Source organism: Danaus plexippus (assembly GCF_018135715.1).
Source record: "Danaus plexippus chromosome 3 unlocalized genomic scaffold, MEX_DaPlex mxdp_30, whole genome shotgun sequence".
Lineage (NCBI taxonomy): Eukaryota > Metazoa > Arthropoda > Insecta > Lepidoptera > Nymphalidae > Danaus > Danaus plexippus.
In genome coordinates, this window is record NW_026869845.1 from 3,158,699 (window position 1) to 3,176,013 (window position 17,315).

The 17,315-nt window shown below is 32.7% G+C and overlaps 1 protein-coding gene across 1 annotated transcript; it reads right to left on the bottom strand.

Annotated features, from left to right (window-relative positions):
• Positions 1-214: 214 nt before the first annotated feature.
• Positions 215-15,985, bottom strand: LOC116768847 (homeobox protein B-H1-like). Its single transcript, XM_032659699.2, has 4 exons — positions 15,561-15,985; positions 7,967-8,192; positions 1,472-1,693; positions 215-1,333 (listed from the first exon to the last, which is right to left on the bottom strand). The coding sequence occupies exons 1-4, from the start codon at positions 15,694-15,696 to the stop codon at positions 1,087-1,089; spliced, it is 831 nt and encodes a 276-aa protein (XP_032515590.1). The 5' UTR covers positions 15,697-15,985; the 3' UTR covers positions 215-1,086.
• Positions 15,986-17,315: the final 1,330 nt, after the last annotated feature.

Sequence of the window (17,315 nt, forward strand, 5' to 3'; positions counted from 1 at the left end):
CGGCTCAGGCCGCTACTGTCAGTGATGGCGTGACTATCGTGAGTTAACTTCTGCTGTATCCATTACTAACTTAACTACAAAATGCTTTTTATAATATAGAATTCATTTATGTCTTGTTTTAAATTCACGATTATAAAAATGTTTCGATATTAAGAGTATTTATTAATAACGTTAAAAAACTTCTGGAGTAGGTATCAATAAAAAAACATCGGGATTAATTGACAACATTTTAATTACAAAACACCACAAAATCTATTTGACATGAAATGCCATGTTTCGGATTGCTTAAGTACATTGCCATGTATATCTATAATAGCTTTAGGTATAGTACTGATACCTGATACCTTATTTACTTGTGTATTTAATACTAAGTACATACATTTAATAATACATTTTATACACATTTCATTTGCACGTTTTATTGAGAGAAATTATCGAGAAATTACTAGGATTACTGGTAATTGTTTATACTGTACGGTCAATGCACTTTTGTGATAATATTAGTACCTAAAATGTTTCTCGTATTAATCATTATTATAAAAAAAAACCTTATAAATACTTTTAAATACATCTGTGCATTTAAATTTTATTGTTGAAGCCGTTTTTTATTTTCATAACTTTTGTAAGTAAAACTATACATTTTTTTATTTCACCTTGTGTCTTGATTGAAACCAGCTTGTACTATATTTGAACTTCCAAAGCTATAGTAATCACAATGGTATCAGTTATACGACATCGAATTTATTTATATAATACATTAGTTAATACTCCTATATTATTCCGAGCTTATATCACATACTTATAGCGGACACTCGACCGCACTCAATATTTAAAACATTATATCAACAGCACATTGGCATCAAAGTTCGTTTAATGAATATTTAAGCAACAAATAAATAAGTACCGTCTTCTGATTCCAACAAAGATAATATTTTATCTCCCCCGCTACATACACTTCACCGAATAACTTTTAGTTAAGCACTTATAGGTCTTCTTCGTGATAGTCACTTGTAAGTCATATACCACAAATTGCACGAGTTTTATGGTCCTTATTTTTTTTTGTGATTTTATTTACAGTTCACTGGTTTACACGTGTATGGTTTCATCGTCGTCTTCGTCGTCAGAGTGTCGTTCTACGGATTGCTCTCGCGGGGATCGCGGCGGGGGTGCTGGGCTTCCAGGATCCACGTCTGGAGAGGGTGTGCGCCTAGCTTGTGCATAATAACCGAGGGCTCCCAAACCAGGAGCACCCAGTGATCCCAAGTGAGCAGACGGACCCGGCAGACCCAAACCTAACGGGGGAACACCCGCCATTGGAGCGCCAGGGTATAATCTGTAAAGATCATCTACTTGATACCCACATTTTGAACAGAGCTTAGAAAATAAAGTAATTAAGAGACGGTCTTTATTTTTTTTTTTGTTTATTTCACATTTCCTATAATGCCAGCAAATTTAATAAGGTGTTACTCACCGATATGGTAATGGTTTCTGTAATGTGTTTGCAGAGGCCGAGGCTGCTGCAGCAGCAGTTGCGGCAGCTTGACGATAGTATAAATCAGCAGAAGGGGCAGGCTGTGTTGGATACGCGGGCACTCCTGCCCAGTAACCTCCATACAAACGTTGAAAGGCGGCGTAGTTGCCAGCCTCTGCTAGTAACTCGAGTCCAACGGCCGTTTGACGCTTCCATTTCGTTCTGAATAACAAAAATACCATCATAATGCCAAGTGATTTTTTTATAAACTCCAGATCTCAAGAGTTCTTGTGTGAAAGATCTTTTTTTATAAAATGCATACAATATCTCATTGCTAATGGTTCAATGAATCAAATAAATCGATGTCGATTATTGGCAAAACCAACTACTAAAAGCATTTATGTCACATTACCAACTCAAATCTACTCTAAAATTTTTTGAAACTGCCGTTTACGTACCCTAAAGCAATAGATCACTAACCCTAGCGAACATTGTGACCCCAATAGTCATCAAATTTGTCACAGACCACTCGAAAGTACAATGAAGATGCCACAATGGAATAACTAATAAAAAAATAAATAAAATAATAAATTTGACAAAACGTCTTGGGCACTCGCATGTTCAGCAGAGCGTGGTCGAGTGATTTAATTTGATTTATTTGATTCTCCCAAAAAGGGTGAATTGGTATAAATTACGAGACATTATTATGGGGAGCTAACTTTTTAATACCTTTCTATTTCAACTGTCGTTAATAATAAAGGCAACCTGAGATTTTAAATACTAAACACTTCGTTAATTTTACCTCGAAATAAATCTTGATAAAAACAATATTTGTTAATTACTAACACGAAATTAAAGAGATTATAATCAGCCAATTTATTAGGTAGGTAAGTATTACGTATTCAAACATACATAGGTATTAAGAAACTCATGTACACCAACATTCACTTACAAATTGAAACGTATACTAAATTTTTTTTCGTTCCACGATATTTTAATCAAATTTAACTAAGTTTTATTCATTCAAAATTAATATCACCCATCGAAATGAAATGATAACTTTACCCCGGCTGTAAAATTTAATTTCGCTTTACAGTTGTAGATTTGAAAGCGGTTATTGTGATCGAGTGAGGTTTTTATTAATTCGCTGCTAGTTATTGTGCGTATTATCATTGTGGTAGGGAAGAGCCCTTTGTGTTCTGTGCGGTTAGCAGACGCTTCACTGGTTAGCTCGTTAATTAATTTATATAAATGGATCATTTAATTTTATTAAATGTAAATGAGGGGGAGTTTAGACGTGTTGTTGTACGTCTCTCATGAAATTATTGTAACGTCATTAATATTGTCGTAATGCATTCGTAATAAAGTGGGGTGGTTTGGGGTTGAATTAGGAAATTAAAACGTCGTAGCTAGCTATCCTCTAAAAATCTTAAATAATATGTTCAATAAATTCCGTTAAGTACATACATCTTGTATGCATTTTATATTTATCATTATATTCAATTTGTTTTATCCTAAATATCATTGCCCAATTATCAGTAGCCGACATTTGATAGATACAAAGCATCTTCACATTAATCATGTCGAGACGTATCGGGGAGTGAACACTCAAGAGCACTTATTTAATTGTCAAGTGCTGAATGAGAGGCAATCTGCTCAATGACACTAGTCTTTTTATTATTGCCTCAGGCAACGTATAAAAAGCTCCCGAAGCGCATTTAGATTCGGCTTGCTATCTCAACAGACGATCCTATTTCTCTGTCTCACGCAGACGTCATGGCGTAAGAACGAGTTTCCTCTATCTCTGTTTCCCATTCCCCGGTGGAGTCTGGCTACGCCCCGCCCAGTGGTTTAGTGATTTGATGCTGCGTGAACTGATTCAATTGTATCCGATAAAGCCCATTCTAAAATGAGCTTTAACCGTTTGCGTTAAAGACTAAAATGGACTGTTAAAAATAGAACCGCTTACGTCCTCTCCGCGAAGGAGGTTGTTTATCTCGACTTAAGTTTTTGGAAGACGTGATGCGAATTCAGTTTGTATAGACTACGAACAAGGAGTGCCTCATCGATCCGAATATTTGCGTTTACACTTGGCACTTAAGCTTGTATGCTTGTGTAGCGTTGGACTCAATTTGAGTGCCGTTCGAAGCTTACTCATGACGTGCTTATACGCTGTTTAGAAACTTTCAAGACACGTTTGGACGAGTGTTCTTATGGGAATTGTTTAGTTATACGACATATTGACTAGGGGCATCAACGTTATTTTAATACTGTTTCTTTAGATTTCCTTATGAATAATAATTATAGTATTACTATTATACTCGTATCACTCGAATCGATTAAATCACAAATTAGATATAGGTATCAAAATTTTTTTTCTTCAAATTTATCGTAGTGTTTTCGAATAATAAAATGAAGAAAATTTTAAAAAGGACATTACTATTAAATGGTTTACATTTGAGCATAGGTAGATTTATTTCCATCTTACTTATCTTATATAAAAATTATTTATTGTTCTGTTTCAATGAGATCACGCAATTTCTTAATCAATGTTCAATAACAACGTTTTACATATATTTCCTTATCGTCTTAATAAAAGCAAACACAAAAAATGCAAGATAATTAATTTAAACGACTCCTAAACAGTCACATAAAAAATGGTCATCAAATTATAACATTCAAATGTCAAATCATTGAGAACAAAACGCAGTGTCCATCTATTTGCCATATAAGTCACAAATGTCTATATTTGATTGACGTTTTAGGAGATGCGAACAAAAAGACGAGGCGGAATAACAGAGTACGATCTGAGAGGACGCAGAATCCTCTATTAAGAGTCGAACTAAAATGGCATCGGTAATGATTAGTTTCTAAATGATAAAGCAGGCGACCTGCGCGTCCTTGGGCCGAATTCTGTGTCTCTGGATGTGTAATTTAGTTGTTCGCCATAAGCGATTAACCTGCTTCTTGGTAGCTCCTGGGACCCTGGCATTATATCATTAGGAACGTGCAGTCACACGTTGGCATTTTCGTTAAAAATCTATTGTTGATTTGAGTACACTTATGTAGATTATCGGAATGTATTTCTTATATAAGATTAATCTTTTAAATATAAATATTCATTGAAATGGTGCTGATGACTTTTAATATTTCTAACATTTTAAAAGTTGAATATTTTCTTCAATAAAAATACACTTTTATGAACCAATTTTAATCCGTATGTTTTTTAATTTTTTCCATTCAAATTTTATTAAGAACTAATAAAAGAGTTGATTAAAATAAAAAAAACTATATGTAAGTAGACAAACTATATATCAATTATAGCGATATTCAACTTTATATGACGCAATTATGATACTGATTTCAATAATTCTGTTGCTATATAAATTTTAATAACGTAGGAAAAAGACAGTTGGCTTTAACCTCATGCCTTTATTTCGTATAAATTCTCGCATATGTCATGGATATTTTATAAAATCACATTTCTAACTTCCTGAGGCTTTCAGATCTATGGAGTGAGATTATTCCAAAATAAGAATTAAAAAAAAAAACCTTTTAAAACTTTCTTTGTTTGAAATAATATTGTACTGATTTTCATTTTATATTATTTCTTGTTCTGTAACTTAATCAAACAAGCAAATCCTACATGAACCTTTGATTTCTTAGAGAGAAGTTGAATCTTTACAATCTTGTCGTATTCAGTACGGAAGAAAAAACCTCTGGGTTATTTTAAAATTAAGAATCACGTAAAATATTATAAAACAATTTCAATAAGAATATAACATATATTTTAAAATTCGTATATTCAGTAAAATATTTTCGTTGCGAGTGTACGTTGATCCGTGTGCCATTACAGAATGCGTCATTAGGTAATCGTAGCGGATTACACGTCGCCAGCTAAACAGCGATAAACGTAGTACGTCGACGGCCCTCCGATTATGCATTTACGACTGGACAATCACTGAATCATTTACAATTATTCCAGCTGATTCTGAATTTATTGACAGCAATAAAACGCCTCGATGAGCCGAATCATGCGATGCTATACCTCACAACTGAGAAACGAGACTACCGGATGCGTTTAAGTTATATCATCTATCGGTTCGTTAGAACGTTCGGTGTATCGAAAAATAAAACAAATAAGAAAAACAATTAAGTAAATAAACCGCTGAATGATTGTGAAAAAGCATCAATTTGGACGGCGGAAGCTTTGTGAGGCGGTGGCGCCGGTTCGGCCATGACTCGCCTCTTCCACCAGCGGGTTCACACGTACCGTGCATTCACAGCTATACCACCGACCACCGTCATATTCATTTCATGTAGTGGCCATTATGTTTCTAATCTATGTTTTGGTACGATGATTCGATTCTATGACATTTAAAAACATGTTATGATTAACGTAAAGGAAATTTTAATTACGAAATAAAAAACAGTCGGCTTACCTATATAAGTGGCTGGTATGGTGAAAATTGATTATATTGATTTTGAATATGTTTGGTATTTTTGTGCACCTACAGTTACGAAGGTGTATGTATTTAAATCTGTAATATATACGTGTAACCGAATTTAAGGAACTAAAACATAACATCCAAATAAATCAACACAAACTGACCGCACACAAAAGTTATTAAATTCTTCAATTAAGTACGATTTCACACCCTTACACGAACCGGATAATCGAAACCCAAACATTAGTTTAGCCGAAATTATTGGAAAGTGAACAAAAAATATGGGGAAAAAAAACCTATTTTAGAAAAAATCCAGACGGGGCGGGCGACATCTTGTAAGGCGCCTGTACACATTCGACATCCCGTGATTGTATTAGCTATGCCGAAATTAATTAAAAACCCATTACTTATTTCGTAACTTTTGTTACTTTCATGTGTTTGTAAAGCCTCTCAAAACACAGAATGAAAAAAAAAAATGTTTTAAATTTATAAAATTCGATTATTTGATATCATAACAAAACTACTATTCTTACTCCTTAATCTCCGTTGCCTAAATGAAGATTGTAAAATACAGGAAAAACAATAAATAGAATGCAGTTTTATTAAAGAAATTATATTTTTTATTTAATATAATATAATGTTACATTGACAATGTCATATCCATACCTAAGTTTAATTAATCAGATAGACTGCTTAAACAGAGCTCACAGCTGATATCGAATTAATATAAAAATGGCTATAAAATAAACACTATGCTATAGAAATTTCGTGAAATTATTTTTTTATTAAGCTTCTGTATTTTTTATTACACGTCTAGAAGGTGGCGGTGGCGGTCCGAAGCAAACGTCTAATTACAGACGTTTGTTTTTGAAATAACCGCTCCGGGTACGAGCGACAAAAAACTTGTTAAGTGATTCATAATGAATATTGAATATCCTTTGTGTTCGGTACTATTTATGAGATTCGTATATTTGTTCTGTGTTATATAAAAACTTTTTGATGACATTGAAATACTGGTATAATAATATATGTTAAAAAAAAAAACTAAATCTGCGATATTGTTAACATTAATAAATATTATTTTGTATTGAACTTATTGTTTATTAATTTATCCACTTCAATATTGTAATCACATGGAGGTAATGGAATCAACTTGTATACTGTACAGTGACTCGGCATAAGCTTGTTGACTGGCTCACGAACTCGAATGCTAGACTCAGTTGAATGACGAAAGCGTTTAACGAGAAACATAAGAACGTGTATAATTAATATTTCATTAATAGAAAAACATCCAGGAGATAATCGTTGAAAAGATTTGGATACCGCAACTATACCTGAAGTATATAAAATTATAGAAATATGAAAAAGTACATATACGTATGTACATATTTACATGTGTGATCACTGAATTTGAGACCAAGTTTACAAAGCATCAAGTCTTATAACCCGCTGTAAGTTTATACCTTCGAGCTGTATTTAGTAGCATCATATAATTGCTTTCTTCATTCGAGGCCTTTACACGTATCTGGTGTTAGAAAACCGTGTTGGTGGTAGGTACCTTTAATAACATTTCCCATGATTTTCTTGCGAGCTAGAGGGAACCTCACAATATTACTTCTAGGAATTTTGATTTATCCAACAAAGCCCCGATATCTTAACAGTTAAGGTGTATTGTTTAAACGACCTCTGGCATATGAAATGTAGTTAGGAAGAAAACTCAAGAATGCTTATTTTTCAACGGTAACTGTAATACGCTACAGATAGATTTACAGTAAACTAATGATTTTCTTGAAAATATTTCTGCCTTTTGTTAGATTGCTGCTTCTTAGGCTTTTCCGCTGATATCGAATTAATATAGACAATTAGTCGTATCATTCGTCAAAAATTCATATTTTGTATAAAAAATTAAAAAAACGTTTATACGATACAGTAGGTACATTCAGACGATCCTAGTGTCCGTGTACTCTAAACTAACCTTAAAATCTAACATTTAACATAAGTAGTAATAAGAAATCATTGAAAAGAAAATTTATTTAAAATAACTCACCTTCTGTTCTGATACCAGGTCTTCACTTGGGTATCTGTGAGACCTAGTTTAGCGGCTAGCTCCATACGATCCTGGACGCTGAGGTATTTTTGTCTCTCGAACGACTTCTCCAAGGTCTGAAGCTGATGATCCGTGAAGGCTGTTCTAGCCTTGCGCTGCTTCTTAGCCAATGCAGATGCGTCACCGCAGGATTTGCTGGACACGTCGTCGGAGTCATCTTTGACACCTGCAAGAAATGTTTTAGCATTAAACTAACAGTAGACTTAATACAATAATTTTATTATTTCACATTTGTCTACACGTTCTGATACAGGCTCTGCGTCATTACATGATTCAGTTAATTCTTCATTAACTACAGTTATATTAAATATTAATTATATGAAGCCACATTATCGACGGCGGTCAAAGCGGGCATTTAATCGAAATTAAACAGCCTTAAATCGTTTTCGCTATTGAAAATTAATTTTATATTTTCGACGACTGTTGTAATATATTTTAAATGAGATTTGGAAATGTAAAATATAAGAAGGGCATTTAAAGCGGGTAATCTAAAGCTTTGTAACAAAAGCGAGTTGTCTCAAGTCTCACGTAAGGCTTCGCGGTCGGGCCCGCTTCCTTGACAGACCGCATTCGTTTATTTTGCTTCCATTTTATTATAAGCGACTATCATTTGAAATAAAAATATACAAATTTATAGCACTTTTGTATCCTTTACATATTTTATTTGATCTTCAATGTCATATATATATATTTTTTTAAATTAAACCACTCGTATACATAAGTATATATAACAATAATGTTACATTTTTAACAAAAGCGTCTTTATAAACAGATAAAAAAATATTCTCGAATAATATACCTCTATATATTCATGTTATTATAATTGTATCATTTCATTGGATAGAGAAAAGATTTTCTTAAAAGAAAGTTAATGGAATCTAGGAGCGGTGTTCTAGGGAGGGCTTAATATTATCAACGTATGGAAAATTCAATATGTTGAGTAGAACACGGGATTATAGGTATAACGTGCTGGCATTAACCAGCCGAGTGTAAGCTGTGGTTTGCCACCCAGGCACTAAGCGTACTACTTACTGTGCGCTGTTAACTAACACGCGAAACATTAATGCATTGTTCATAAATACGATATATTAAATAATAAAAATACATTACATTGAATACAAAAAGTATGACAAAATTCGTATTCATTTTGATTATTTTACATCTAAACAATGGCGATGAATTGTCAGCGGGAATTCAAAGATAATTTGCTTGTTAGATCAAATAGAGTGTTTAGGATTAAGTGTATTATTGAAATAGAGAAGCACTTCAAACGATGTCAGTATAGATATTATAATATAAATAGATTATGTTTACTTTTATTAACACTACACAATATGTAAGTTAATCAAACACGGGCTGGCTTCGTAAGTAATTTTAACTGAAATAAATCCAATTAAAAAAATTGTCTTACAGTTAGTATTGAATTATGAGAACTTAGAACTCTGACAGTGAAACATACGATATTTGAATTACCGAATGTTGAATGCCAAGTGGCAATTTTTTCGGTACCCCCCAGGTTTGTAATATCCAATGTAATTATGACCGACCGAGGCCCATTAGGGTCCGCGGCCATTAATTTATTATAATAAGGTCCAACTGCCAACTACGTTTGTTCGACCGTGAAAATTATTATCATTACTGAGCAATAATGTTGCTATAGAACGTCTAGTCGCCGTTCACCTTAACAATTCGTTGAAGTTCTAACGTGACATACACGAGTATGATACTGTAATGTTAGTGAATTGTACACAGGTACATACATAGATTGTTGATTTAAAGAAATTATTTATCGAATTACCGCTTTTATCTTCAATTTAACGGCCTGCAGTTAAACCTTTTGCAGTTTTACTTACGTATGTTGTTAGTACAAAACTATTGTTAATCTTTAATACATGCAATGCAAATAATACCGTATTGCTAAATTATATACGTATTTTATTCTAAATCTTAAGTTTGTTTTATAAAAGTAATCGTAATGAAAAATTTCTTCAATAAAACTTAAATTATATCATGAGATATTCTAGATATACTTAACAAAATATATATAATTGGTTTTGAAGTAATTTTTTTTTTCTATAATACAAAAATAACATTTGTGATATCTTCATATTAATAGTGTTATGTGGTAAACTTTCTATATATATCTGTCCTGAACATTTGTCCCCTAAACAAAGGACATCCAACGTACATGTGACGCTGTTAATTAAATTACGTTACTTGGGCTCGCTCGATCGGTTCTGAGAATATTTAATTTATTTATAAACACTTAAATCATTACAACAAGCGATCTGTTGGATTAAGGCCAGGAATGTGACTACTGATTAAAACGAGGTGAGGCGGAGAGAGTTAATTTTATGTCTTAAATAATACTCATTAGTTACTAGCTCTTTTCCACGGGTTTGCTTGTGATTTAACGAAAACTCTAAAGATTTATTAGAAAAAGAAATGAAAGCTTTAAATAACATATATACGGACAGGAAAATGTCCATTTATTATATTAAAATAATTTTATTTAATATTAGTTTAGTGTCGATGAAGTCATTTCTGAATTCTAAATATTTATTATGTAGATAATATATTATTAAATTAACTCTATTTATAGTAAAGTAAATAGTCTATGGAATAAATCAATAGAAGTCAATAGGCCATCCACGGTAACACTCAATAAACGAGTCACTCCGTCCGCTGTGAGTCGTAGTTACCAATTTACAGTCTCCTGAATACACGCTAAGTGTATTAATTAAAATTTAGCATTAAACTTCTTAACTGTTATAATAAAATACCCAATTTTATATATCTGTACCTTCATTAGTATTTGTTTTCTTAGAATTTATGCATCTTAATATACATAGGCATTTCCTGTCCGCGTGTAATAAATATTATGAAGTAATTCAAAATCTCGATCTCCTTTTATTCTACTTTTAGTCATTTATTATAAGTACATGTGAGAAAATATTAAATAAATCCTCTTTTGTCCTCGTGTCAATTAAGTGCCTTTGTGTGGAATCGATTCTGCGTAATCTTTCTTATTTAATTACAATAATTATAAAGACGAGTTCACAAATATATATTTTTTTTAATACATTTTTAACCTCAAAAAATTACATAAACAACAATCGATTAAACATAATATAAACATGATTTGCGGTGTCATAAGATGCAGAAACATTGTACGACGAGAAAACATTTTATTTGTTGCCCACACTTCACTGAGTTTAAATGTAGTTAATATGAAAGGTTAAATAAAACCTATATTATCGGATTTACTACGTGATTTTAATTATATTAACAAAAATGCTGCCGATGATTCGGTTGCATCGCAGCAACAGTGATCACGGGCAGACGAGATGAAAATTATATTAGTATGTACGTTAAAATAATTAAAAACGTAATAGTACAGTCGAAAATTTTAGCTTTATTTAAATGAATACTCGCTAAAGTCTCAGACGTCATTAATATAAAATGTTGTTTAAATACTCTAGGACTAAAATAAACACATAAGTAGGCGCGACGCTAAACGAATGTGATATCTACAATAGTACGAGTGGATACATACTAATATTGTTTGAAAAAAGGCAAAGAAATTTTTATTATTTTATTTAATTATCATTAAATAATTTAAGAAACTTTACATTCTGTGTTATTTACGTATGTGTGACCATAAATATATGTGAATCACATGACTATGTCTCCAACTCAATGAGAATGATCCGTATAAGTATAACGTAAAATCATATGATGATTATATCCATAAAATATATATGTAACATACTTAAACAGCTATGACGTAAAACCAAATTAAAATCATTAACAACAGAACTAATACAAGTGCTTGTAAACATAACTTTCATAGATTTTTATCTCAACGTGCTCTAAGCAAACGTTGCATTTTAATCATTACATGTTATTAGCTTATTATTACTTACGTAAACTGTTGATAGCAAAATATGCTCCAGTTACATCTGAGAGATAGCGGAGTTATTCAACACAAGTTTTCCCGTAATTAAGTGATTCCATTCACTTTAACAATCACACAATACACCGATGTACACGCCGAGCTATATTTTTGCCTCTTACAAATTAGAAATCACTAATTATATATCAGTGAATGATAACAATTATTTATTTATATGTAATATTTACCTTAAATAATGTATTTTTATAAGAATATATAAAGTAATAAATAGTATACGTTGATCAGTTTAAACTTTAAGTAATGAAGATTTTAAAGTATGTTTTTTTTTTTAAAGAATTTATTTAGTAAACGTCTTATTTATATCTTTAAAATTCATTGAATAAACGTATCTTACATTCATAATATACTCAAGACATAGAAATTTTGTTTCTACATGACGTACTCGATATGTTGATGTGAAATCGTATGAAAAATTATATATTTTCCGTTACTTTCATACAGCCCGTTCAAGTGGACATTCAAATAGTATAAGCCATTACACGGTTCGTACACTCTTCGTGCTGTCGTTTGATTTAAAAACACGTTTCAAGACTTATGTGATTCTCTTTTATAATGTAGATATCTTTTAATCTTACATAAAACACATCAAGTATCAGCCGACGTACCAGTGGCACGAACATTTCAACGTTAATACAAAAATGAGTCTGTAAATAATACCCAACAACAAAAAAAAAATAATAAAAATTCAATCACAAATCTTAAGACGGTCTTTTATATTTTTAAATCGAACCCAATTTCACATCTCACACGGCCTGTCAAACAAGACACAAAGCCGCGAATGGAAGCATTACGTCTGACACCAACTGGGCCTATTTATATCAATGATAATCTATTTATTGTCACACACACAGTTTTGATTTTTATCATTTGATGCGATGAAAGAAACGTCGACTGGATGCCAAAAGTCAACATTAAGAACTGCGAAGGAAATTAAATCCTGTTCTGATTTATTTAAAGTTCATATTGTATGGATGGATGCGATTAAAACGAGGCATGCTAAGCAGCTTAGCACTGGTGAGTTCTGATGTTACGTTTGACGTTTCAAGTAACGATCCGATGGTCTCGTGAACGCATAACATTTTAAAATCATCTCAAAGAACGTTTATATATTATAAATTAAATTCATTTAATTCTCAACGTGTAAACGAAGTGATATTATTTAATTATCATCAGAATAAACAAAGCCTGTCACGGCTAAGTGGTGGTAATATAAATTCTAAACAATAGTCCATAAAGCGACACCACGGACGTTAAAAACAACGTATTTAATATTAAATTGAAGTAATCAGTCTTTTTTAGTAATCGATTTAATTGTGTGACCGCTAGTCGACTTAGCGTAGATTAATTACGTTTATAAATAGTCAGTTGGGTTTACATTATGAGCGCTAATTGCTATAAACGGTGTATTTTTCACATTCACTGTAAATGGGTTTTTCAAATTACATCGCCGGCAGCTCTGTATGTACAGTTGTACGGAGAGGTTTTAATTGCCACCACGGAGGTTGAATACTGTAATTGACAGGTTAAAAATCATAAGAAGCATGAAGTCGGATTTATAAGAATTTATAGCAATCTATTAACATTCATATTTTCTTTTACAGATCATCACTTAACTGGCTGGGTGTGAAACGACTTGAGCTATTTAAATTTCGAACCGAACTAACTTGACATTTGACAAAAAGCTGATTATGACGTCATTTTTTTTTTTCTACATCCAACAAGGCCCAGCGAGGGAAGGCCTTTCAGCGGGGATTAATTTCGTCCGTTTTATAAGGGCTTATCTCGGATAGTGTTCCGAACGAGTTGTATTTATCGCTGCCATTATACGTTTTATTATTTAATTTATTTAATGCTTCGCTTTATCAGCTTGTCTATTAAATCGTCGACGTCGTATAATGCGATTGAAACTTAAACATTCACTTGGATGTGTTTAAATTTATTTATATCGGTGTTTAACGTGTGAGAGGGAACACCAATTAATATTTATATAGTTTTATTGATAGTGTACTATCATGTGTAGATAGAATTTAATACAAATACAAATAACGAAATAATATTAATAAAATCCGTAGAAGATCTAATCTAATAGAAATATTATATACATATATATATTATTAATTTAATTATACATTAAAATAACAGCTCGGTAATTACAAATTACCTTTCAGTTGTTTCTTCACACACAAATACTCTTAGAAGGTAATAGACGGTGTTATTATAGCAATTATAATGAGGCAAGTTTTTATTGCATTTAACAATTAATTGCTATAACGAGAACTACGGTTAACATTTATAATATTTCTATTATATTCGTTAATTATTTTTTTTCATTAAATTAATTTAATTTATTTAAACAAAACAAGAAGATCTAACAGCTACTGATGTAAGAGCATTAATTCAAAGCATTGGAGTTGGAAGTGTATTTTATATAAAATTTTACTCGTATGAAGACGAATGACAACGGGATGCTGGTTCATATTATTTAAGTATATTTCGTATAGGTGTGAGTGTAAATATATATATGTTTATATATGTGTGTGTATACACTGAAAAATGTAAGTAAGTCATGTGTGTGAAATACAAACTGGACTGAATATTCATAACAGACCAGGTAACCTGTTAGAAGCCATCAAAACACTATAAGATTAAAATAAAACTCGTGGGCAAGTCACACATTATTTGTCACGGCAAGCCTCGGAGCGGTTTCTGACGGAATTTCGGATCAGGTTGCTAACAAAACGGTTTTTGTGAACGTATTTTATTTAATATTTATATCAGAATATTACTATTTGAATATTTAATATATCGTAATGCTGCAACATCGCTATGATTATGCTTTTAATATTTACTGTATTTCTATTCACCGTATTGCGTGCTTCGGTAACTGTATTAAAATATATATTTTTTTAATGAAGGTCATAAATATTCATAAATATCACAATCATAATATCAACGAAGAACGCTTTGATTGATGTCGATGTTTTAATGGATCGAAAAAAAAAATATCTTTGAATATAAAAAGTTAACTTGAGACGATGGTGTTTTGCGTGACCGATCAATATCACCTTTCCCACTATTGTCAGACACTAAATAGTGTTGATCCATTGATAAATAATAATTTTGTTTATTATGACGTTATAAAAAATGTATGTCTAGGCCGTATTCAAATATAATGATAATGACATTGCGAGATCCCGTTGATGTCTTTTCTAAGACAATACGTTATAAGAAAACGGTTTTTCGTATGATTAGAAAAACATATTGGATTTATCACATTTTTTTGTATGAAACATTTTATTTGTGAGTTAGCGGGTTGGTTACGAGTGTATCGCACTTAATGTTGCAACTGACGCTTCGCAAGAAACAATCATCGCCTTCAATTAATAAAACACATTAAACCGCTCAGTAATTACTTATTGTTACCGCGTTCGTGTATTTGAACTATAATAAAATTAATTATGATATTAAAACAACATTTTTATTTTTTCCTCGTTTCATGATGACACGTTTTCAGATATGTGTTTGTAAGTTATTCTATGATTGTCTATGTATCAGTACCTGGGGAGTCCGTGGCCGACCTGTCGGAGTCCGAGTCCCGGTGCGCGCTGAGGTCCCTGGGCGCCGCGTCCAGGATGTCCGTGATCATGAACCTGGTCCGCGGCGCGCGCTCGCGCTGGTCGCGTTGGACGGTCATCGCGCCGGCCTCTGACACATCCAGCGCCCGCCGCCACCGTCCTCCCACACCCACCGCCACCTCGCCCAGCCTCACTCACAACACTGAACACATCACTTGCTATGTCCTATTATACATTACACGGACAGACACACGGGTTTAATACTGTTCGGACAGATGGATACTGTTCGGATACAGAAGACGTTGTAACGTTAGTACGGTGTCGTCTTGTTGCGGAGAGTTCTAGAGAGGAGTTCGTGTCGCACGTTCGTCCTGAACGAGGTGAGTGGCTCTACTGCGGCGACGGCTCTGCGGCGAGAACGTTCGGGCGGCGCCTCCCGAGGGCGGAGCCCGGCGACCAACGGCGCTCGTCTAGTGAGGGGCGTGCCGCTGCCATGTTGCCCGGGGCCGCGCTAATGCTCTTTTTGCCGACTCGCCGCGGGAGAAAGCTCCGTGCGGATTTAAGCTTTTATGAGGATAAAACGCTTTTATAGGAAAATAAAGCGTTCTAGCTGCGGGCTATCCAGCTTTACGACGCGGTTTACTGAAACTTGGCGACACTATACGTTCGTAATTGGTTCGTTTTCAACAAATTGAGGATGACGTATAGTGGACAGATATTTTACCTACTCTACGAAAATCGTAATTTTGATACGAAGAACCGAAAGAGAATACTGACAAATAATCAAAATATGATCATTTTAATCTTTATTTATATTTCCTTTATATGACGATAGAATTTATTTCATATCAAATGTTCCAAAACGCGATAACAATGCTTAACTTAGTATTAATCAATGCTATTGATGTATCCGGTAATTATTATTATTTATTAGAGTTAAGGATTACAAAAATTATAAAACTTTCGCTCATTTTTTGAGTAACTGTTTCATTATTTAGAAGAAGAATATTTATTATACATGTAGGTATCCTTATAAATGTACGTAAAGATTAATGCAAATATTAAAACAAACGTAGAAGCTATAGTTTTAAAGTAATAAAAGATATTCAATTATAATTATACATGAAAAATAATATCAAAGAGTATAAAACAGCTAGTTCATATATCTTTTTTATTATATATTGATTTGAAATCAACATATTATTTTTATTGTTATATAACTTTAATATAAACATTAGATGCTTTGGGAAATTATTATCAATGAAATAAATAGTAATTACTCTTTTACTATAAATTAATGTAATATTCCAGTTCCATTTTGATTCGATTATACAGAGCATTACTAGCTCTGAGTCCCGTCTTTGCCCTCTTCAAAACGCTCTCATGTCTTCCCCTTCTCGATACCAATAATCCCGAGGGCGAGAAACATCTTGATCCCGTACAATCATCTTTGGCAGACGAAATCTTTCACCATCAGAAGAACTCTATTCATCATAATAATTAGATCTCGAAAAAGAAATTATTTACCAGTCCTACTTCCTAGACTGCGATCGTTCAAGAGTCACAAATAAGCTCAGAGAAAAGTGCGTAATGTGCTAAATCAAAACTAGCAGCTAGCGACATCTGTAACCTGTGTCACGTATTTCATACACAATACACCTGTAATGTCTTGTTTCTGCTGAATTTATGCGTAATATCTTGATGAATTATTATCTATATCCTATTCTTATGTCAAAAT